At 39.7% G+C, this 24,182-nt stretch overlaps 1 protein-coding gene across 4 annotated transcripts in view; it reads right to left on the reverse strand.

The window, feature by feature from the left end:
* Window positions 1-426: 426 nt before the first annotated feature.
* gtf3c2 (general transcription factor IIIC, polypeptide 2, beta) overlaps window positions 427-24,182 on the reverse strand; it is a 36,664-nt gene continuing 12,908 nt past the window's right edge. For all 4 annotated transcript variants that reach the window (XM_067572587.1, XM_067572586.1, XM_067572585.1 and 1 more), the window contains 15 exons: window positions 23,813-23,898; window positions 23,252-23,329; window positions 22,040-22,141; window positions 21,593-21,820; window positions 21,050-21,161; window positions 20,828-20,945; window positions 12,810-12,841; window positions 12,353-12,482; window positions 11,965-12,109; window positions 8,074-8,235; window positions 6,564-6,642; window positions 5,725-5,853; window positions 5,247-5,519; window positions 4,097-4,204; window positions 427-2,183 (listed from right to left, as the gene is read on the reverse strand). In XM_067572587.1, the coding sequence (XP_067428688.1) occupies window positions 1,983-2,183; window positions 4,097-4,204; window positions 5,247-5,519; window positions 5,725-5,853; window positions 6,564-6,642; window positions 8,074-8,235; window positions 11,965-12,109; window positions 12,353-12,482; window positions 12,810-12,841; window positions 20,828-20,945; window positions 21,050-21,161; window positions 21,593-21,820; window positions 22,040-22,141; window positions 23,252-23,329; window positions 23,813-23,898 (1,983 nt within the window). In that variant the 3' untranslated portion in view covers window positions 427-1,982. The remainder of the gene's footprint in view (window positions 2,184-4,096; window positions 4,205-5,246; window positions 5,520-5,724; window positions 5,854-6,563; window positions 6,643-8,073; window positions 8,236-11,964; window positions 12,110-12,352; window positions 12,483-12,809; window positions 12,842-20,827; window positions 20,946-21,049; window positions 21,162-21,592; window positions 21,821-22,039; window positions 22,142-23,251; window positions 23,330-23,812; window positions 23,899-24,182) is intronic.

A 24,182-nucleotide genomic window follows, 5' to 3' on the forward strand; every position in this document is an offset into this window, starting at 1 on the left:
GGCTTCAGTCTGCTCTGAGCCCTTTCTTTACAAAGTTACGTCTAACTTCTTCCTCATGATGCCCTCAAATTGCCGTCCTCTCCGTAGTCTTTGTTGCTGAGGTTGTTCCATGTGTCCAATCACATATTTACAGACATCTACGGATGGGCAGCTTCCAGGAGCCAGCCAATCAGAACAGAGTGGGCTCATCAGGAGGCGGGGCCTTAAAGAGACAGGAGCTAAAACGGCCTGTTTCAGACAGAGGCTGAACTGAGGAGCTGCATAAAGGACCAGTATAACATAAATAAGGAGTTTTAAAAACTAAATCCTGTAGATATTCCAGCAGAGCCCCAGAATGAAAAAAGAGCCTTGAAATGTGCATTTTATGTCCCCATTAAAGAAAGAAGCTCCAGCACAGCTACTAATAGACAAGATCAATAATAAATATTCAAGCTCAACTTGTATTTATTATTTATTCAAATTGTATTTTATTACAAAAACATTAATTTTGACGCACCATTTCAGAAATAGTGACAACAAAAGAGCAGGTGCTGTACATTTCAATGCTTTCATGAGTCATCTTTAAAATTTACAAGTTATAAGATAATATCGAACTATTTTTCCATCACTGACATCTTTATCATGGTGTTCACTAAACATCATTCTGAAACTGTCAATGACATTTTGGAAATAATCCCCATTAAAAAGAAAAATAAAAAGAAAATTTTGCACCTTTTCAAAACCCCTAATTTAACTTAGCGGAAAAGATGTTTTTGTTTACCTCTAAAAACAGAGATTAATTACTGAAAGAAACTGAATAATAACTTAAGTCAAGAAGCCACATCACAATACTGCAGCAAAATTATGGATCTAAACACCAGGAATAAGTTCAACAAGGAACAATGAAAAAATACCTAAAATTTATCATTTATAAACATTACATCCTGCAAAGTTGCAATAAAAAAATTCAAGTATTTCCCCCTCAGTTACAGCCTGAGTTGTTGAACATGATAAAAGAGAAAACAATCAAACAAGTACAGCAGCATGAATGAGCCCAAAGATACAGCAAACTCCAAACTCCAAATCCCCCCCGATTCCTCCAGCCTTTTTGATGATGTTCTGAATCTCAAGACGGGTTTTACAACATCTGCAGTGACACTGGAGAAGATTTAAAGGCTGTTAGAAAGAAATACAGGAGCGTATCTTTAAGGTACTGTGAAAAAATGACAATGATGAATATATAACCAATTAACCAACATGGTGTTTACACAGAGTGTGTGTATGCACGTTACTACTGTGATTGTGTTTTGGGCTCCGAGTGCAACCAAAACACAGATGACCTACACACAATACTGTGCCTGAACGCATCCTGTGTGGACACAGATGGAGGACTGCTACTACGCTAACGTCTCCTCTCTAGACGAAGGTGTACGAGTCTGGAAACAACACCAGTGCGTAAAGAGACCAGAACACACAAACACGGTGGTTCATTAACAACTGATAATAATTTCCTTCGTGGCAGAAATCTGAACATAAATTAACAAACATGCAACGGAATGTCTCGCTGATTACAACATTAAATATTTGCCAAATTAAAATGTGAGAAAGCCTGAACGTTTCCCATAATAACACTTCTGATCATCATTTGATGACAACAGCGGAAGAAGACGGACAAAATTAGAGAAATGAAGTTCATTTGAGCGTATTAACGAGCTGCTGTGGAAACAAACAAACCTGCAAATAGTTTCTGCTTCCAATTTAAAGTTGATACGATTAATTATCGGAGGCAGAAATCTCAAAAGACACAAATAAAACCATGGCTACTGTAGATACAGTACTGCTAGCAGTGAGATTTGATTTTTTGTAATTTTAGTGACTTCATCCTTAACCAACAGACACAAGAATAAGAAATTAATATCTTTTTTTTTTATTATTCTATAAAGACTTTTTTGCAGGTTTTGTCTGACAACAGTGTGATTGACATTCTGATAGTTTAGCTCCTGCTATAGCTGCTCTGTCACAGTTTGAGCAGCTTCCTTCTGTTCTTCTGGAGAGTACAGTGCGTTGAACTGAGCCTGGTTCTCGCTGATCATCTTCTTCACATGACAGCTGATCATACTCCTCAGACAGTTGAGTCTGACCAGACCCGTCTGGCCTCCGGACGCCACCCAGGTATGACAGTTCATGTTGGGGCTGAAACGTACCTGAGGAGAGGAGGAAGACTGTCAGAAGATTCTTCTGTAGGCTCACAATGCCAGAAACTCGTCACTAAAGGTTAGTACATTTCCAAAATCCTTACAGCTGATATTTATTTCTCACAGTTTGAACACAGAATGAAGTCAGTGGATTAGATATAGAGAGGAGTGAGGGGTTACATGAATGACTTAAACACAAAACAACACATTATAGGGTAAAAACCAGCTGTCATAGTTTGGTTTTGCCATCGGTCAGCTGCAGGAAGTTGTGGGACATCCAGCTGTTTATGCGCTTATCCAGTCGCTTAAAGGGAAATTCCAACATTTTTCAATCTAGGTTTAAGGGCTGGGTTTGGACGACGTGTTTTCCAACCTTGTCAGAAGGCAAAAGCTGCTCTGAACAGCCGCAGTCAACGATGAGATGAAAAGTCTAATAACACACTTCTTAATAAGACATTCATAATGTTACACTCATTTCATAATGTGAAAAATGACAGAAATAGGTGCAATTGTCGGCATAATCATTCCTCCTGTTCATACCGACCATTAGAAGATCCCTTCATAATGACCTTACAATGGAAGTGATGGAGGACAAAATCCACAGTCCTCCCTCTGTGCAAAAAAATGTATTTTAAAGTTGATCTGAAGCTAATATGAAGTTTCAGCGTCCAAATGAGTCAAATCAAGTAGATATCTTTCAACGTTACAGTCTTTTTAGTGCCAAAGTTCCTCTTTTTGTTACTATACTTCCACCTGCAGCTCAACAGGGAAACACTGTCCGAGGAAACACAAAGAGGGAATCTGATGCTAAAAAGACTGTAAATGTGTCAGATATCCACTTGATATGACTAACTCAGACTGCTGAAGCTGAATAGAAGCTTCACAATCTACACTGTGGATTTTGGCCTCCATCACTTACATTGAAAGCACATTTGAAGGGGATCTTGAAAGTCTCTGTCTAGAGCCGGCCGTTCTGGGCTACTGTAGAAACATGGCCGCCTGCTCCCTAGAGCTCATTCTTAAAAGGTAATGAAAACACGATTCTTATTTTCAGGTGATTATACACTAATTAAAACATGCTCATGAATGTTATAGTCTGCTCTGCTAGATGCCACCTTTAATAACCAGTTATGAGCAGCCTTGTAGAGGAACATGTCACCCGGTGCAGCGATGCGGCGTTTTTAATAACTTTAGGATAACGGAGGTTTAAGATGTATCAGTCACTTCCACTGCTGCTACTCAAAGTCTTTTCCGCTTGTACTTGTGATGAAGTCGTTATTCAGCCGACCGCTTTTATTCTACTCGAGTTATTGTTGTTATTATTATTAACAACACACACTTTTATTCACCTATGTGAATGACTCAGCTGTGATTCTCCGTGAGGAGACATCGCTGCCTCTCCTCCCTCCGCTCATCTATCCCTCTCTCCATCACTCCTTTTATTTTATTTCCTTCTCTTCCTCTTCTCGAGTCAGTCTCTTCCTCTTCCTCTAATCCATTTATCCCCTTCGGACAAACAGCCGGTCAACAAGCCGGCGGCGTTTAGTTTTTTGAAGATTGTCCCATGAAGCGTCCGTCCATCATCTCATCCCAGAGGGCGCAGTGACACCCTCCTCTCTTCAAATTAAACACATCAAATCCTCAAATGGCTGCTTTCCATCTCCCCCTCCCTTCTTCCCCTCCCTCCTTCCACCGAGGGTGACATTTTTCTCATTTTACACATCATTACATTCAGCTCTGTCTTTATAGCTGCCCATCAGAGAAGGAGGAGGAAGATGAGGAGGAGGAGGCTCTTTCTCTCTTCTGTCTTTCATTCTAGTGTTTATCTTTCTTTTCCCTCCTTCTTCATGTTGTTGTGCTGCAGGAGTCTGATGATGATGACTGCGCTGTGTGTGTGTGTGTGTGTGTGTGTGTGTAGATACCTTATGCAGTGCAGCCAAAGGCGTCTCGTCCATGTTTATCTTCGTCTTCACCTCCGTTTCTTTCATTCGTTTCCATCCGGCTCGTTTCTCGCTGTGCACGAACGTCCGCTGCACGTCACAGAACATTTTATTACATTCTTACATGTAGAGCATGTGTTAAAATAGAAATATAACATACTTTATGGTGAATTACTCATCCAAACTAAAAGCTACTTTCCTTTAATTATTTAACAAATTGCATAAATTATATTACAGAAATGATGTATTTCATGAAGTGAAAGTGAGTTAGATGTTATTACTATAAGAGTTATGATACAATTGGTACATTCATCAATTATCAGTTCATACAGCTGGTGATCGGTCTGCGTCATGACAGCTGGATCTTTACTGTCATGTAGATTATTTCATGTGTATTTTTATTTTATGGACGTATATTATTCTTAAGTCTGTGTGTCTGTTCAATGTTTCTCATGGTTGCAAATTTCCAACAATAAAATTAAAGTTGAAAAATCAAAACGAGCAAACAAAAAACTGAATTAATTCTGGATAATTACGTTGCATTTTTGAACTGTTCAGTCTATAAAACCCTCTACTGGTACTACACTGGTTTCTGCAGCAGATTCTCACTGGGAATTGATTCTAATGTGACATTTAATTGGATTACTGGTTCACTCGCTGCTCCTCACAGTAGAGGAGAGCAGACACAGCAGCGCAACTCTCACACTGAGCTGAAATGAAAGGAGTGCAGATAAATTAGGGAAAATAACATAAATAAACAGTCTCTGCTGCGTTTTGCTGTCATTTATGGTCGAGTTATATCCTCTCCGCTGCTCCTGGTGTGTTTGCTGCACACAGCGGAGCAGAGGAGAGTCAGTGAACCAGGTGAAGTACTCGCATTGACAACAACTACACTTGTCACGTTGTTGTAAGTGCAATAAAAGCTTTGTGAGTAATCTGCGCAAAAGAACGACACACCTGCAGTTACCGCTTCTCGCCATACGGTGTCGCCACAGAGAACGAAACGGAGAAAAAACTTGGTCTGTATTATTTATAGTTTCTTTGTCTTTTATTTCGTTAAATTTAACAATCTCTTAAAGTCTTTGTGGTTTGTGAAAAGTGCTCTACAAATGTGAACGTCTTGTCTACCCACCATATCGCTGTCTGTGTGATGGAGGTAGTATTTCTTCACGGCCTCTTTGTACGTCTGGAACAGCAGAGGAGGACTTTTATCTTTTCTACCTCTTCCTCCCTCTCTTCCATTTTCATTATTGCTCTCGTTCCCCTCTTCGGATTGAGCATCTGCTCCTTCCGTCTCTTCTCGTTCCTGCTCCTCTACAGCATCTGTCCGCTCCTCTGCTACTTCAGTCTCTTCTTTCTCTTCTTCAGTTGTATCATAAGGCACCACAGATGTGAAGTAGATGGGCTGAAGACACAACATGAAGGGAGAACAAGTCAATATACGGGATCTACAAGGACTTATCAGAACAGTTTTATTCAATCCATTGTTTAACTGTTTAAAGCAGCAAAAGTGTTCATTACTTCAGGTATGAAGAAAGAAAGAAAAGGGAAACAAATCAATAAAACAATACAGAGAACTAGAAAACAAAAGATACAAACAGGAAACTTACAAAACGTCTCTCTATCGTGCGTTTGATGTATTGAGGGCTGTAGCATATCTGAGGTAACACGGCGAGAATCACCTCACCGAGGGTGTCTGATGTCATCACGCTGTTCAGCCAATCAGTGTAAGATATGGACTGCAATCAAACAGAGAAAGACCAATCAGCATTGAGACATTAGCTATTTCCCTCTTGAATTATTGTCCTGTTTACACATTTTCATAAGAATGTCTTGATGCGTTCGTGAAGGAATCATTAAAACTGAGAAAAAGTTCCTAAAATTCTTGAAATTCAAGACATTTGATTGTATTTTTAATTCTAAAATCAATTTGCATTTTTCACCACACAATAATAGAAATGCACAAAATAAATGTTTCCACTAGAGCACCAAATGTGGATTAATCCACAACAACAAATAGTCCAGAAAAATGTAATATTTACTTCTGCTTGATTAACATTTGATTAATCTAGTACCCAGCTGTTTAATTACTGAGTCTTTTTTAAAACTTCAACTATATTCATGAGTAATTTTCTAGAGATTTTAGAAGGATTAACAAGGCTTTGGCCTTTCAGGGGATTTATCTTTATCATTTTATGGTCAAAGGTCAAACGTATCAACTGGTGTTCTGGTACCACGTACACTTATAAACCTCCGTATGTTGGAAAGTGTTCATTATGAAAGCGACGTCCAAAAACAGTGTAACTTGGTTTGAGATCAGGCGAAAACTTCCATCCTCCCGCATGTCTCTTCATCGTTATCAGCAGGAGTGTCGTGCTAAATCTGTTTTGTCCTCTGTGGCTGATTTACTGGATGTCAGTGACTAAAAGATGGAAGATGTCACACTCACCCACATAGTGGCCATCCTGGGAACAGCGTAGATGGAGCGCATGTAATGATCATAGTAATGGACTCCATGTGAACCGTTCCTACATAGGCAGATTAAAAAACAACAGAATTAAACAGGACAAGTGGGGAGATGGAGAGAAAGAAACATTGAAAGGTGTTGAAATCCCAGAATGACCATCATCATGTCAGGGGAAATTCACCAATTTTCAACAGCTTGGTTTCCATCTGAATTCAGCAGAAATTATAACTTTATTTCCTGAAAATCGGCGAAAGAAAAATTCAGTTTAAGGTGCTTGTTGTGGATATTTTGAGCGATGGTCAGCAGTGGAGAAAGGCCTACACGAGACTTTTGATGTCTTAATGCTGAAAATGTTTATTGAAAGCACTCGGCCGAGTGGAGAACCAAAAACAGTAAACACCAGAGTATTCTGCTCCGATGCTGTCTCTTTCTGTTCTGCCCTCTGAAGGTCCAAGTCCTCGTCTTTATCAGCCTAGAATATGAAAAATTAATCTGATTGGTTCACTAGTTTCTAAACAAGGGACTGCGCTTTACCCGTGACAGTTTACGTCACGTTACGTGTAATTTCAGCAGTTTTGGTTTGAGCGTCTGACTGTGTCATCCACCCATCTGTGTTGTTTAGGGAAGCCTCCTCTAACCTTGGTAACCATGGAAATGCTGATATACCTTCTATCAGAGAGGTTTCTGCCTTCCCCAAACCATCACAGATAGTTGAAGTCTCAAGGAGAAGATATCTTAATCTCTGATTAAGAATTACAGTGTGACCTCAAAGCCAAGCTTGACCCAATGTAACCCAATTTGTAACCTCTAAAGATGGAAAATTCCATAACAGTGCTTTACCCTCCACTGCTGTTATGCAAATATTTCAAGTTGATTTGTCGAGATAAAAAGTTGTCAGTGGTAATTTTCCAGTCTGGTGCCATTAAACCATTACAGAAGAAGTCAGGGCAACGAGATGACGCTCTGAAAGAAGAGCTCCAGTTGAACCCAAATGGTGAAAAACAATGTAGGAAACATGACTGAAATATGACATTTCTGTTTGTTTGATGTGTTCATTTGTAGAACATCAGTCTCTTTGTTGCTCTACACAGATCTGATGTTTTCGTCTCTTCAGTGGACATTTATGTCATGTGTCGCATTTTGCTTTTATCGATACACCAACTTTTCCACCTATTTCTGTACTTTTTTAAGCCTTTCTACTCAGGTTTTTTCAATGTCAGAGGCGACTTACTAGTCATGGTGAGTAAAACTGTCTGAAGTCTGAGAAAATAACGGAGATGACGTCATCAAGATGTTTTCTTATCTTGAATTGAAGACAACAAATTTAAAACCGAAAGCCTGTGTTTGAAACATGTTGCACATGACGCTGTAGTTATTGTTGTTATGATGGATTAGATTACAACTAATTGATTAAAAAGTGTGGCATAATTAAACTGTCCAAACCTCCCATCTCTCCAACCTTAGAGACTTATTATTAGAGAGACTGTCTTACGCTGCGTAGGTGTTCTCTTGGGCCAAGAGGAGGCCCGGTGCGTTTAAAGGCCAGTAGACTTCGTTGGTAAGAAAGCGTTTCTGGACAGTGATGGGATTATAAAGCCTCCTCAGATCCCACGTCTTCACGAAGCGGTCCTCTCCTGCCGTCACCAACAGGTGTCTGTTAAAGAGAAAAAGAGAAACAGCTTTAACAACTCGTCAGATGAAAGGTGTCCGTCATCCATTTTTGATTAAAGTCGCGCTCATGGTGAGAAAATTCCATGTTTTTCCAATTGCGAGAAATCTATAAATGGATAAATATGTGAATTTACTTGAACACATCATCCTCCTAACATTGATCAAAGCTGACAGCGCTGTCCGCCGTAAAACAAATGAAGACGGGTCAATCAATACCAGCAGATCTCAATGCGACAGAAACACGGTTTATAAATGTGGAGCGCAGATGACAAACTGTTCAGGTGAGAATCTTGAAGAGATGCCAGAGTGAAGCAGAAGGGGCAGTTTTATCTCTTTCAACATGGCTGTGTAATTAAAAGTCAGCGATCCAGACAAGATTTGTATCCTCCCGGGTCTCTTTGCTGCCAAGAGAACGACTCTGTCTGTTGGGGATTAATCTTGTTATTCACGTATGCATCTTTCATTCGACTTTAGGTCTGTTCCTTCTAGACCTGACTAGAGGGAACGGACCTAACCCTAACCCTAACCCTAACACCAACCCCTAACCCTAACACCCTAACCCCTCACCCCAACCCCTAACCCTAACACCAACCCCAACCCTAACACCCTAACCCTAACACTAAACCTAACACCAACCCCTAACCCTAACCCCTCACCCCAACCCCTAACCCTAACACCCCAACCCTAACACCCTAACCGCAACCCCTAACCCTAACACCCTAACCCTAACACTAACCCTAACCCCAACCCCTAACACTAACACCCTAACCCCTCACCCCAACCCCTAACACCCTAACCCTAATGCCCTAACCCCTCACCCCAACCCCTAACACTAACCCTAACCCCTCACCCCAACCCTAACACCCTAACACCCTAACTGCAACCCCTAACCCTAATGCCCTAACCCTAACACTAAACCTACAGAAAGCAAACAGTCTAAAGCATAAATGATGAATAACAGACACAAGAAGGTGGTTATAATCAGCTCAAAGCTGCCCAGAGATGAACAGTGCAGCAATAACGATTAATATCCCGAATCTAAGGTTTGTCAGCTCCTTAAAAGAGGATAACGCTGATTCATTCTCATTACTGGAGCTGTTTAGGGCGAAAAAAGAATATGAAACTCCTTTACGTGAGGAGGTGGATGACACACTGACTTGCCCAATATCACATTTTTGGCCTGGAATATGGCTTTACTCCTTGTGCTGACTCGCACTGCGAATCAGTGCTGTTACTGAATCCTTGTAGGAGACACAGGTGATGTTAATGAGCCCTCCATCCTTTCCTCATCTACACATTCATCAGCTGAGTAATGATGCAGGGAAAAATAATTTGAGGGGGATGATGCAGCCTCCACAAGGGTTAAAGCGAAGCGTTGAGCTGTGACCTTTTACTGCTCATCAGATATTAGTGTTCACCTCTATGAATAGTCTCATTTATAGTATGTATCAGGATTTGGGGTGAAGTCACATAAGTAAAGTTATGAGCAGTTTATCTGAATTAAAGTTGTGTACTTCCACCAGTAGTTTGGTTCGTTTGGCTGTAATAGTAAGACTAATGCAATCTGTGTGTTTGTACCACCAATTAACTGCACAAAGACACCTCTTTAAAAAGTTTTAAAAGTTTGTATCTAGGGCTCGGTAAATGAACTGTGAAGCACTGAATGTGTGTTTAGACCAAGCGGCAACCTCCGAGGCTGTAAAATGAAGCCAAAGTGCCAAAATCTGCAGTTCCTTGAACGACCACTTGAGGCTCCAAAAGCGAGTCAATCCCCATAGACCCCCATGTTAAAATGCCCAACTTTACAGCACAAATAAACATGTTTACAGCCTGGTACAAAAAACGGTTTTGGTCTCTGTAGCTAATTTCTCCTTTCATGACAACTGTACGAGGGTGAATTTTTTTATAACTCACCTGTTTAAGTTTTATTAAGCCGTAAAGTTATGCATAATGAAGGACATGGCTGCTTTGAGTGACAGTCCGCCAGCCGCTAGGTGGCTTGTTTCAGCCTGTCGGCCCGCCTCTTTGCCCGTTTTTGATTGGCTGGGAGTTAGGCAGCGTCACGCACTGCCAAGATGGCGACGGCCAGAGCGACTCACTTTGAGCTTCAAAACCGCTCTTCAGAAACCAACGGGTGACGTCACGGTAACTACGTCCATATTTTTATACAGTCTATGGTTTAGACCAGAGCTCAGAGCTGTGTTTGCTTACTCTTTTATTAGATAGTTCCTGTTTTAAATCTGTCAATTAACTGTCAATTTTAGACTGAATTACATTTAGGTATTCCTCAAAAAGTAACGGACTGAACAAAGTAACATCTTGGAAATGGCGCCGAAACTCAGGTATTATATCAGCAGAAGAATGTGAAAGTCTAGTATACAGGTATAATCTAGTATAACTGGATGTTAGTGTGGCATTTTTACATGGATAAACCTCATATATGAGCAGTATTTTCCATCATTTGGTAACAGGAATCAGAATCAGATTTATTCGCTAAGTAGCAAGTAGAAGGAATTTAATGTGGTCCAGATGTCAACAGAAAGTGCAATAAACATAAATATTAAGTAGTAAACATAAACCACAATGTGAAGTTTCTCAAGCACAGATTCTTGTGCCGCTAATGTTCAATCTCTAAAGGCTCAAAGCTGAAATTATGCAAAACTTCCAGTAAAAAGATAAAATGGAAAAATTATATTTTAGCACCAAAGACGACAGATCAAAAGTCAGAACTCAGCCTGAAGTCAGTCCTCTAAAACATAAAAGTCTACACTTTGATGATGTGATGGACTAAAAATTTCAACAGCACCATGAGAGCAAATCTTCTTTACAAGATAAATGAAGAGAATAACTGAATAAACACCAATAACAGTTTGAAAGGTGCAACACAAATCAACTTTTCTTGGTCACAAATGTGTGTTTTTCTTCTTCCAATAATCCTGTGCTGTATTCTCTGAAGGTCTCAACCCAGATAAATATTCCTAACAGGAAGCTTTATAGTAATTTAGGAAAGATCTTACTCAAGGTGATGTGAGCTCAGAAAGGCTGCAGCCTGAAGGTCAGCGGAAGGCCCAGCAGAAGAGCAGATAGGAGAGGTTACGTCATCTGAATAGTGATAGCTCAGAGAGGACATGGCTGCATGCCCGGCCTTGTGCTCTACATTCTGAATTAGTGCCTGAATACTCTGGAGAAAACAGGGCTGCCAAACATCAGCACAACTTTCTGCATTCACAATTTATTGTGCTGCCTTTAACCCAACCTTTTAAACTGGCTGTGAATAAAACTGTCAAGCTGAAGCAGAAAAAACTGAAAGAGGCTGAAAAAGATAAACAAGAAAAACAGGAAATTTGGAAATTTAGGAGGTTTAATTGTTTTCCTATCTGGATGTTGATCCTCTTTTTCACCGATTTTCCAATTGATCTTTCTGTATTTGTAATATCTTGACATATAACATTTACTCGTCATTATCATGTTATATGTTATGTGGAGAATGATTAAAGCTCATAAGGGTGAAGTCTTACTACTGCTGCAACTATTTTGATAATCAAATAATCGTCATTTTTTAAGCAAAAATGCCAAACGTGTGCTGGTTCCAGTTTCTCAGATGTAAGGATTTGATGCTTTTTTCCCGTCACTCATGATAGTAAACTGAATATCTTTGGTTGATCAGACAAAACCAGACATTTGAAGACATCACCAGGGTGAAAGTGTTTACCTGTTGGCCGGACAGAAGGACAGAGCCCGAACAGCCTGGTCGTGAGCCAGGAAACATCTGTAAGGCAGCAAACTCAGCGACCTGTCAGACTCTCGCACACGTAACAGCGCAGACTTCGTGGTCAGATCCCATAAACCTACCACACCTGGAGAGAGAGAGAGAGAGGGAGGGAGAGAGCAAGAATGTGAATTATGGTCTCTTAATTTTCAATAAACAACGGTACATAAATAAAGCAGAATATGAAAGGCTCAGTATAAAAGAGAAAAGAGCTATTTCTAATGGGAGAGAATACTTCTTCCATCAATAACAAGAATAAAGAAGAACCTGAAAGGATCAAGACTGCTCTGAACCGATTAATCAAGACACCGCCCAGGAAATCAATTCATACCATCATAGAATCCAATAGCCATTATATTGTGTGGTTTTTCAGGCAGCCAATCCATAGACAGGACTTGTCCGCTCTTTTCCTGCCGAGGGGATTTTAAGGAACCCAGCTTCAATGACAACACTCCTTCTGCCTGCAGAGAACGAGAGAGGAACAAACTAATGTATTTACTGTTTTACTGTTACTATCCATCTGTACTGTGTGCTACCTTCTTATAAACTGCACTGAGACTACTGTGATTTACTTACATAAATCATTGCACCTACAGTGTAAAGAGCAGAGCTGGACGATATATTTTCATGCTGACTGTCAAGCAGACAAATATAAAACAACTTAATGTGCAGGAGAGCAGAATTAACGAGGCCAACCAACAAGAAACAAAATACATAGAGAGAACCATGCCGCCGTTTTCAGATGAAATAAGAAAGAGACAGAAAAAGATTTTCAAATATAAACCCACCTTGTAAATGAGCGGCAGCTGTCTGGCTTCTCCTGCCGAGTCAAACATAAATCATGGTTAGAAACTGAAGCTGAAGACAATGAAAACACAAGAATTTTCTAGTACAAAAAGCTAGAATCTAGTGTTGGATGTAAATATAATAAACTAATGTGGCAGACAGTTTCACAGTTTTTATTTTACAGTTTCATGTGAAGCCATCTGAAGAATAGTGAGGCTTGGCTCCACATCTACAGACTTTCATCAGTCTAACGATGCAGCATGCAGGATGGAGAACACATTTGCTTCCGGTTGTAAATTGACCAGCTTCCATCACTTCACACAGATTTCAATCTTTATAACTCGTGAAATTGTGAAATCTTCTCCAATGTGCAGCCAGTCTCATTCGCTCTGGAGGCTCCATAAACAAAATATAACAGCAGGATTTCACACGTTTCTCCTTTTTTTTGGTCAACTTCTCAAATACATCAGAACATGTTTGAGTCCGAATTTAATACGAAATATGTGAACAAGCTGTGGAAGAACATTCGCGACAAAGGACGTTTATGGTCATGCACGAATAATCTGATGTCGTCACGAGGAGGCTGAAGCCCTGGTTTTTGACTTGCAGGCAGCATTTTTACATACATTCACCTCAACTTTTGTAACTTTGACCATGTTTAACACAGATATCCAACATTATAAAAGTATAAAAATAACAGAGAATCACAAAAAGCATAATCTGCCCCCTTTAAGCAAAGGTACAATTCATTCTAAGGGGAACATCAATATTAGACAGACTGATGGACTATCATTACCATCTCTAGAGCTCCGCCTCATGTGGTTAAGAGCGACTGGATGTTAAGCACCACTTTAGAAGTAAATGTGTTGTGCCTGCCTTGACAATCACTGTTGTGTTTAATAGATGCAAAATCCAATAACAACAAAGGGTGTCAGACTGTTCCCCATCATTAGTTCTCTCTCTCCACCTCCAGTTTAGATAACTGAGAGTTCAGATCAATAGAGTCCTCTTCCAACACCCTCCATCAACTCAGCCCCGACGCAGAAAAACACACACACTAGTACTTTTATAGAAGACTCTCCAGCCTTAAATCAAGTCCTCATCGCTTACTTGTTCCAGACCAAACACAAACATATCGTCAACATGGCTTCACAACCCAGATCTGTATTTAAACCCCATGTTGATGACAATATATCGCCTTATCAGACATAATTTTGCTTTGACTTTTCCTCACAAAATAAAGGTGTTATGTTCAAATTCAACCATTTTAACACGTTGATATTCCATCATTCTGACACTTGACAAACCTGCTACGCTCATAACTTTAAACATCTGGTTTAATGCGGTTTAGCAGTGATCTGTACATTTCTAAGGCTGTACAACTGCAGTGTTGTATGAACAGCGATGAAGAGTATTTCCTCATGACCAACAGTCTAGTATAACTGATGATGGTCATTAGCCTGGATCGTACACAGGGGCTTCTGTGTGAAAGTGGTAATAAATTAACATTAATACAGCTAATGTTACTAAACTTATTCCTGTTTGTATCTGTTGGGAAGTCTGACCCGAGTGGCGAGGAAGGTGTCAGGAGGAAGACTCTTGTTGAATGAGTGGAAAAAAAGAGATTTATTCTGTCCAGTGTAACGAAACAAGTGTCTCAAAAAACAAACAAACAAGCAAGTCAGACTTAAATTAACAGGCTTAACTTTGGCATGATCATATGCACACATCTACACCGTCATCCTCTCTCCTAAACCAACGTCTCACCCTTTAAATATATCTTCCAATCTACGAGGCAGAACCACATTTATTGCAGGGGTGTTCTTTCCCTTATACCAACTTACATATAACAAAGCAACATGTATCAGTCAACTGTTTACAACAAAACACAACATGGTCATCACTACAAGCCAAAATAAGTACAAATCATATAGACACTAAACCAAACAGTTAACTAATAAAATAGATCCCCCCACACTTGGTCTAACCCATGACATCATCACTGGTGATGTCAGCGAGAGTTTAAAAGCAGGAAGTCATTGGGTGACTCCCCTCCTTTGTGGGTATAGCAACAAAAACACAAGATAATATGTAACTCAAGAAACTCAGGACTTAAATGAATAAACAATAAGTGAATTTAAATATGTGTCTGTTTTGATTAAACTATAAAAATCAGGTGTAAATGCAAATGCAACACTAAAACACAAAGAAATCCCGGGATAATAAAACAAACAAAAGACAAGTATGGAAAGAAACACAGAGAGTAATGGGGATAAATGGTGTGGTCTCACCCACTTTGTCACATTATCTATGAAACAACTTTTCACGTAAACTCTTATGTTTCAAACCCTAATCTGAAGATAATCTCAGCGTTAGAAGCTTTAACAATAAACTGAAGATTGATAGTAAATTGGTTCTTGCAGTGAATAAAAGTACAACACACACTAAAGCACTTTGGCCTCCATGTGACCCGCCCCCTCGCGGCTCCTTCCCCCCCTCCACCCAATCCCATGTAAGTCCTTGATGATTGACAGAGTAGGGATACAAGAGGTGTCAGCTACTAGACCTAAATTCATAGCTTCCAACACTAACAACTGGCTCGGTGATGCATCTTCTTTGTCATTTCAATTATAGATCCTTGTCTGATGGAGAACGGCGCTGTAAATTATGTGCGTTCACGACGCCGTCTCACATTTCGCCTTTTTTTTTTTTCTCTCCTAAAGCTTCTTCTCGACACTTCCAACCCCCCCCCCCCCACCTCCCTCCCTCCAATTCTGCAGCTTTAACAGCCTCCTCACCTCATTCACTTGCTCCTCATTCTGGTGACGGGACGGACAAAAGCCATTTATAATTATCTGTTGCAAGCGCGCACACACATCCTGTTTAACCCCGTCCAAGGCAATTTCACCTTTAACCCTTTTTCTTTCTGATACCAAATCACACAGAAATGATTTCCATGTGTGGTCATGTAAGATAGCTGATCTGCATTCAATTAGTGCTCATCACATCTGGCTACGAGAAGCTCTATAAAGAAATTCACTGCTCATTTTTCACTTCGTTAAGTCTCTTTACAACCTCTGTCCCTCCCCAGTCTCTCTAGAGTCCGTTCAAAATACATTTCACCATCTGCCCTTGAAGCACATTCGAGCTGCTGAAAGGTATTTTACCTCCCCAGCCAAGTAAACTCAAAGTCAGCAGCTTAAAATGACATTTGAGTGTGTTCGCTGGAAGCCGACGGTACAGAAATTTCCACAATCTACCTGCACTCACCGTGCGATTAGTTTACAAGAACATTTATCAAATGCTTCAGGTTAGTGGAGCAAAGTGAATGTGAAGGTCGATTCTGCTGCAAAAAAAATACAGATAAGTAAACGCTGAGGTGCTTTTTTTTTTATTTTTAAATCTTTAGCAGTTACGTGAATGTAAACATTGGCCAGATGGTGATGTCAGAAGAAAAAAATCACATACAAATAATTTGCAATTAATGGCAAACGCTTTGCTGTCAGAAGAAATTGTTCAAGTTAAACTGCTTCTACTCTTAAATAAGACCACAAGGATAAACTCTTCTTTTTTTATATTAAATACAGTCGTTAGTTTTGGTAATTACTAGGGGTGTGCCCGAATACAATACGGCAAAGCACAAATAGTGGGTTTTATACAAATATTTGTTTCATACAAATATTTAAAAACTGATTTGTTGGGGGTGTTCCCCAGAGATAAAGCTGAGCTACTGACACAAGCAAAGTGCTCTCAACGGACTCTCCATAACCTGTTGTTCCTCTTCTCCTTTCCACAAAGTCAGGTTGTAAAAAATAGGCAATAAATGAAAAGTGCAAAGCAGTAATCGCCTTTGAAGTTCTTCCCTACACATTACACGCTGTGCTGTCTCTGTGTTATGGGTGTATAAATAGGTAGAGGTCTGTCTGCAACGAGGCGATGAGTAAAGTTTTAGCTCAGTAATCAGCGCAGTCGTCTACGATCTGGGAGACTCCAGTTTTAAGGATTTTTAAGCCTCTTTCCACTTTCATTCGAATACAAATACAGATACAAATAATTTTGCTGCCTCAACAAATACAGATACAAATACAAATACTGGGCTCTCTACACATCCCTAGTAATTACATGTGAATTGTTTTTGTTCATGTATTACTTATCGTTAAATTCAGTACTTCAGTGTAGCGTGTTAGCATGTTAACATGCAAGTAGCGTTTAGGTTGATGGGAAGGTAATTTATTTTGAGGATATTTTGACCTGCTGGGGGCTCTAGATGAAAAGTCAGGTTGCTAATGTGGCTAAAAAGGAAACCAAATGGATGTTGCAACCTGATGGTTTATGCTTTTTAATTTGCAAGACCAGGATAAAACCAACAACACTACATTCATAGCAACCTGGCTATTAGATTTGGATATTTTTTTGTCCATAAATTGTGCAAAAGGTACAGTCAGAGCTTCTAAAGCATAACTGCGGTCGAGACACTGCCAGTACTCATCAAGGTGAGTTTCTCTGGACCAAAGTGTTCCACAAACCAGTCAAGCAGCCAAGCTGTAGCACACGAAAATGTTATATTCAAATACGATGAATATTAACCTAAAATTATCCATATGTTTTGATGCCGCATTGACCTTTCAAAAGCTCAGAATTAGACCAACTCTCTCTGCAGTCATCTGTGTGTGTGTGTGTGTTTTTAGGGAAAGACATCTTCAAATGTGAGCGCTCTGCAACCTTTCTATCCAATAACTATAACCTACGGTTGGTCGTAGGGGGCTGATGGAGTAGCTCTTTGGAAACTACAACCAATGACCCATAGCTGCAAAATAAAATGGAAATCAGAGGCCATGAAGCAACGGGAGGGAAAAAACCTGAATAGAAATGTCAGGCTTTATATGGCTTTTTATGTCCGAACTGTATCACTGGATTTTTTTTCTTAATTGTAAAACCAAGCCAAGTGTAATACAATATAGTGTATTTCATTTAAATTATAACACATGAATGACCGTGCATGAACTCCTCTATGGTAGCGCTCTCAAATCAGATAAAGGCAGCTGAGTGTTTGTCTAGATTGGTCCTTGCTGATGTGATTCAAAGAATTTCAGGTGAATAATGGGGCTGATGTTGGTCTTTTATCAAAATCAATTAATAAATACAAATTTTGGCAAGTTGATGTAGAAGAATTTAATATCATATGGCTTTGGGGGTTTAACACTGTGACAAGAATATGGATTTATGCAGTGTTTATTAAGAAAACAGCCACATTTTAAAGTCTTCTTCACTCAGTAAAGTAATTATGAGCGTTGAAATACAGGCATCAGCCAACCGTCATGTTACTCTACATAGAGAAGATAATTAACATAAGAAAAGGCTTAATAGGATGTAAGAGGGATGTTTCTACTGTGATATGATGCAAGCGTGTGCTGTAATGACGTGCTATGATCTTAGACTGGTGTAATGTTTAATCAGATTAGCCTGTACTGCTGGGCAAAACAGACAGATACACACACACAAACACACACACACACACACGTGCAGACATAACCAGGTTTCTGTGTATGATGGATGTGGCAGATAAGTTCGCCATTAATCTCGTTCATACAGTCTTCTATCAGCGGAGGCCCAGCGGCTGCTGACGCAGTGATCTGAATAGACTGGACCACAGGCGCCATCATCCATAATGTCAGCGTATATACTCACACTCCTGAAGAGCCCGCTGTGTGTGCATGTGTATGTGTAAGTGTATGCATGTGTATATGTGCATGTGTTTATATGTGTGTGTGCATGTGTATATGTGCATGTGTTTATGTGTGTGTGCATGCGTATGTGTGTGTGTATGCATATATAAGTGTGTGTGTGTATATGTGTATATGTGTGTGTGTATGCGTATATGAGTGTGTGTATGTGTATATGAGTGTGTATGCGTATATGAGTGTGTATGCGTATGTGTGTGGATGTGTTTGTATTTGTGTGTATGCGTATATGTGTGGATGTGTGTGTGTATTTGTGTGTATGCGTATATGTGTGGATGCGTGTCTGTATTTGTGTGTATGCGTGTGTGTCCATGTGTGTATGTGTGTGTATTCGTGTGTATGCGTATGTGCGCGTGTGTGTGCGTATATGTGTGTGCATGTGTATATGTGTGTGTGTATATGTGTGTGCATGTGTGTGTGTATGCGTATATGTGTGTGCATGTGTGTGTATGCGTATATGTGCATGTGTATGCGTATATATGTGTGTGCATGTGTGTGTATGCGTATATATGTGTGTGCATGTGTGTGTATGGTTTCTAGTCTTTCAGAGGAGCAGTTAACTGCTGCCATTGTTAAAGCTGCATGAAGCAGTTTTATAGACCCCCAGGCACTAAATATGCACATGTACACACACACACACACACACACACACACACACACACACACACACAGATACTAGGGGTCTTCATGGATACTGTCCTTTAATTAAATATGAGATCTGGTCCAGTTAATGTTGTCTGATATGATGGATATGGTGCCATTTGATTGATGACATACTTATTGTCAAGTTAATCAGTATGAACGTCTGTAACCTGAAATCATTCTAATGAGATGATCCTCACAATGGTTTGACAGTACGGCTTCATAATCTGTATGAAAACAAGTTGTCTCCTTCTAAGCTTTCACCATCATCCTGTCCATTACATGTATAATATATCAATATATCAATATTTACCTTATTGATCAGCCAAATTAAACAGACTTTCAACAAGCTCAGTTTTAAGCGCTGCGTCCATCTTTAGCTTCATGTTACCTCATATAGAAATTAACCCTATGAGTTCCACGTGGTTTTGGTAGAAATGTAATAACGAATGTGTTTAAAACACTGCAGCAGAGCTAATATCAAATTCAGCAGTTGTGTAGATTTGAGTGAGATGTGAACAAAGATGAAGTCTAGCCGTTAAGTTAATTATTACAATAACCCTCATTAAATCACTGCTGTACTGTAGTTCTGAGTCTTTACAGGCTTCAGCAGCAACCAGGAGACTTTAGAAAGACGACACTGCCCTCTGCTGACCACAGGATGCACTGCAGCCTCTGAGTGATCTGGTGTCTGATGTAGAGCAGCGTATGACGGATATTTAATTGTATTTATTTATTGATTGGGACAGTGTGCAGTTTTAAACATAAATGATGCACTGCACCGGAGTTAGCTCAAAGCTAATTTGCATCCGCAGTCAAAATATACAACAGCACAACAACAAACAGAACAAAGCAGAAAACTTACTGAGCGCGTGCACACCAAGAGTGAAAACTGGATCTGATCCGGTCTGTGTTGTGAGTTGGTATGAAATTTTTATACGAAGTAAAAACCTTAGTACAGCTGTATCATTCTCATACTTTGTGTAAGTGGTTGTACGCAAATTTAAAATATTGTTAAGACAATTAGTAACCAATATCACATTAGTGGTGTTGATAATTCTAATGTTTTTCAAAAAAACCCAACAAAAAAAACAACTTTTCACAATATCATTGCTTCCTATTTCCACAGAAAGATGATACTTGTTGAAAGTGATTTATTGATTGGTTTTAAATCCTTCCATGATACATCTGTAGCTTACATTTATACTGAAGTACAGTACAAAGAAATCTCTCTTTTGTAGCACAATTTTCTCACCAAATCAGGCAAAAAGTAAAAATGCAGAAGCTAAATACAAATGCTCTTAGTATTAATGCAAAAGACCCAAAAATATCTGCTTTACCTGACAGACAGTCAGTCTAATCTTTGGTGTCTCAGCCACTTGAGATATTGTTTTGCCTCAGTAAAAAGATCATTTTAACAGAACTTAACTGGCTCCAACAGTTAAGTTTGATATTTACGAGGCACCCTGGTGGCCTGATGGTTACGGTGTACACCATATAACCACAACGGTTCGATTCCTGGCTGGGGGACCCTGGTTTCCCTCTCCTTCCCGTCTCACTACACTGACTCTCCAATAAAGACGAAATGCCAAAAAATAATCTTTAAGAAAAAAAAAGTTTGATATTGACAGTCTTACCAGATTGTGAGATATTACAGCTGCTGTGCAGAGCGTCGGGATGAGGAAGGCTGTAAATGGTGACCACACTGGTGGACGTGGCGACCGCCAGAAGACCCAGTCTGGGCAGGAAAGGAGCCTGAAGGGAGTCACATTCATACATTTCAAATATCAGCAACTTCAGGCCAAATTTGCTTTCAGAAACTCAATATTTATGGAAGCCCAGTTATAAAAACACTCTACCTTCCTGCTACAGCTGGGCAGCTCCCAGCCTCCTGACGGACACCACTTCAGATGCCAGATGAAGCCTTTGTCCTGAGCCAAACCATAAGCCAAGGCTGGCTGGGAGTCTGGTCTGCAGAGAGCAATGAAGAGGGAGAACAATGAATTACTAAAGCAGAGTTGCAAACTTCTTTTAAACTGTGTGCAGAGAAAAAAGTGGATCATTTAATATTTGCTTCTAAAGTTAAGAGTAAAGGTCTGGACGTGAAAAATGCAAACATCCAAGGGCATGAAAATGGTAAAATACAAAGTGGACAGTAACTTTAGTGTTATAATAGGTGGTGGTTGAGTTGTGATTATTGTTTCATTCACTGGATTCAGCTCCTTAGACATGAGGATTTGCTGATTTTCTCTGTTTTATGTCATTAACTGAATATTTTGGGGTTTTGGACTGTCAATCTGTCATCTTTCAATTCGTCATTGATTTTCTGAAATTTTTATAAACAATAGATTAACAACTGTCATTAATATCCATAAACCCCGCCGTTCACACTTCATCTGTACCTGCTGTTGTACTCCAGCTTGCCCAGGTCCCACAGCTGAATGAGTCCAGGTCCGCTGTAGGTCTTGTGGATGTAGTGCTGGTCGTCCATCCCTCGATGGCAGGCCAGAGCTACGTACTGGGTGGCCGGTGCACCGTCAGGTGTAGGACACCACTCCATGGCCCAGACCGGTCCGCCTGCATACAGGAACATGTCCCAGCGATCCGGGTGAGCGGGAACTACCCCGAACCTGCTCAGTTACATCAACAAAAAATGAGAAATTTACTTCTGACTTTAAACATGTTTTTTTTCTTTATTTCAGAGGATAATCCTTTCAGCAGAACAGCAGTACTGACATCCAAAAGGAGGAGGCAAAGAGCTATAAAGTGCTTATTTCAGCTTATTTCTATAAACAAGTTTGCTTGATCCACGCTGGTTTTTCGTTTTGTTTGGATGTTGATCGGCTCACCTGCTGAGTCTCTGCAGAGGCGTCTCCTCTTTACTGAGACCTTCTCTGGACACTTTGAAAGCAGCCGATTGAAGCTCCTGAGGCAGATATTTCTCCAAATCACTAAACAACACAAGAGACACACGAACATTTAATATTTAACTTTTATAAAATAAGTTTGACTTGTATCAGATTTACAGCAGAGACAAACGCCTGAACATCAACTGGTTACAAGTAGATAAAATGTGTTAATAATACAACAAGGCTAAAAAGCTTAATCTGACAACTCAGTAGCCGTGTTTCCATTTACCTGTTTTTATGCACATCAGAAAAGATTAATGGAAAATTCAAAAAAACTTCCTCAATTTTGCATAAAAGTTTGAGGTTAATTTTTGGAAATGTCAAAAAAAAGTTTATGCACAAAATGGGAAATGGAAACACATTTGTTGAATAAATAATGATGAACGTTTAACTCACATGACTGATCAGCTGTTTAGCTTAATAGCATGAAACACGGCCAATACTAGCTGTCATGACAGAACAACTTGCCTAATTGAAACAAAGTCCAGAAGACTTCTCTCCATTTTTCTCTCGTCAAGGCAATAAAACTATTAGTTTTGTTTCCAGCGGGCTACTTCTTCTTCTACTCTGTTTACTGGTGGATTATTTAAGCCATTACTGTCATCTACTGGTGAAACTATGCGCTGCGTAGTCTAGTTTATTCACTTTTTTTTTTGCAACATTTCAAAAATCTAATGGAAACACAGTTAGTGAGATGCTACAGTGATAAAATAAGCAGGTCCTGGTATAAAACAGTAGTTTTAAAACATAATCAGCTGTTAACAAAAATGGCTACTTGATATAAGAGCAATAAAAGTCCTTAAAGTCTCCACTTGTCTTGTTCCTACAGGTTGATGTTTGTCTTCACTTTCATCTGCTGAAAGTAGAAAGTTTCTCTCCACTTGTCAAAAATCTGATTTTAACGAGCATGATTCATGACATCACAAATGAAATATATTTACATATTTATAGATTCTGGGATTTTTAAAAACAATATAAGACAAATTATTATTAAAAGTAGAGTATTTCATATACATTTTGAAACACGTCTGGAGGGTAAAAGCACTGGAAGTGATGGAAGCTCGGCGATGACACTGTAGTAAACACGGTAAACCTTTCATCATTTTACCTGAACCCTTGTCAGTAATTACAAACAGAGGTGACAGAAACTACCTTTGTGGCAGCAGGTGCCAGGCGCTGGTGGAAGGGACCCACTCTGGGAACACCCAGCTGCTGTGGTGCTCCTCCCGGCTGAAAACACACACACACACACACATCATAAAACATCACACACACACACACACACAGCAGGGCTAAAAATAACAAGCAGTGTCGTAACCAAACACTTGTTTTTACAGAGTTGTTTTGCTCTTCAGCGTCACTGAATTTGTGACATATTTGCGACACAGACTGTCATACATGTCATGACTGAGTTTTCTACATTATGTGAGGAAACTTTTCATAATTTAAAACAGATTTTAAAACATCAAAAGTTCAGGTATAGACGTACATTGAAGGGTTGATTGATTAATTACTCTGTCAACAGACTTTCAGGTTGTCAAGTGACAACAGAGCAGCACAAACACTCACACGTCGGCCTACACAGGCCTCTAAAAATAATGCTGCATAATCTGTGTTTTCAGTCCTGATGTGTTTTAAAGTCTGAGGCTGTTTAATGATAATCCCTGCTGGTAAAACTAGCTAACTAAAAACACAGCGAGTGCAGCTACTTACAACTTCTTGTTGGTCTCAACGGAGTCCCAAACAGTCTTCATGACGTTGGCGGTGAGTCCGTTGGCTGTTCTGGTGTTCATGCCTGCCTGCAGGACGAGATCAGATGAGGTTTGATGAGTTTAACTTTCCCTCCTTCTGTGTATTTTCTTGCTGCTCGTCTTTCAGTTACATTTCAGTTAAATCGACTCTGCAGAGACTCTTCATTTTTGCCTTTGTTTTCGGAGTATTGATTCATGATCTTGATCTCAGTTATGAAAGCACATGATTGTAGAGTACAATGTGAACAAACACCTGAAGAAGAGCCACAGTGGTCATCTTTATGTCTTTATGTGGAATTAAAGGACCAGTCTGTAGGATTTAGTGGTATCTT

The sequence above is a fragment of the Thunnus thynnus genome, chromosome 18 (genome assembly GCF_963924715.1).
Source record: "Thunnus thynnus chromosome 18, fThuThy2.1, whole genome shotgun sequence".
Lineage (NCBI taxonomy): Eukaryota > Metazoa > Chordata > Actinopteri > Scombriformes > Scombridae > Thunnus > Thunnus thynnus.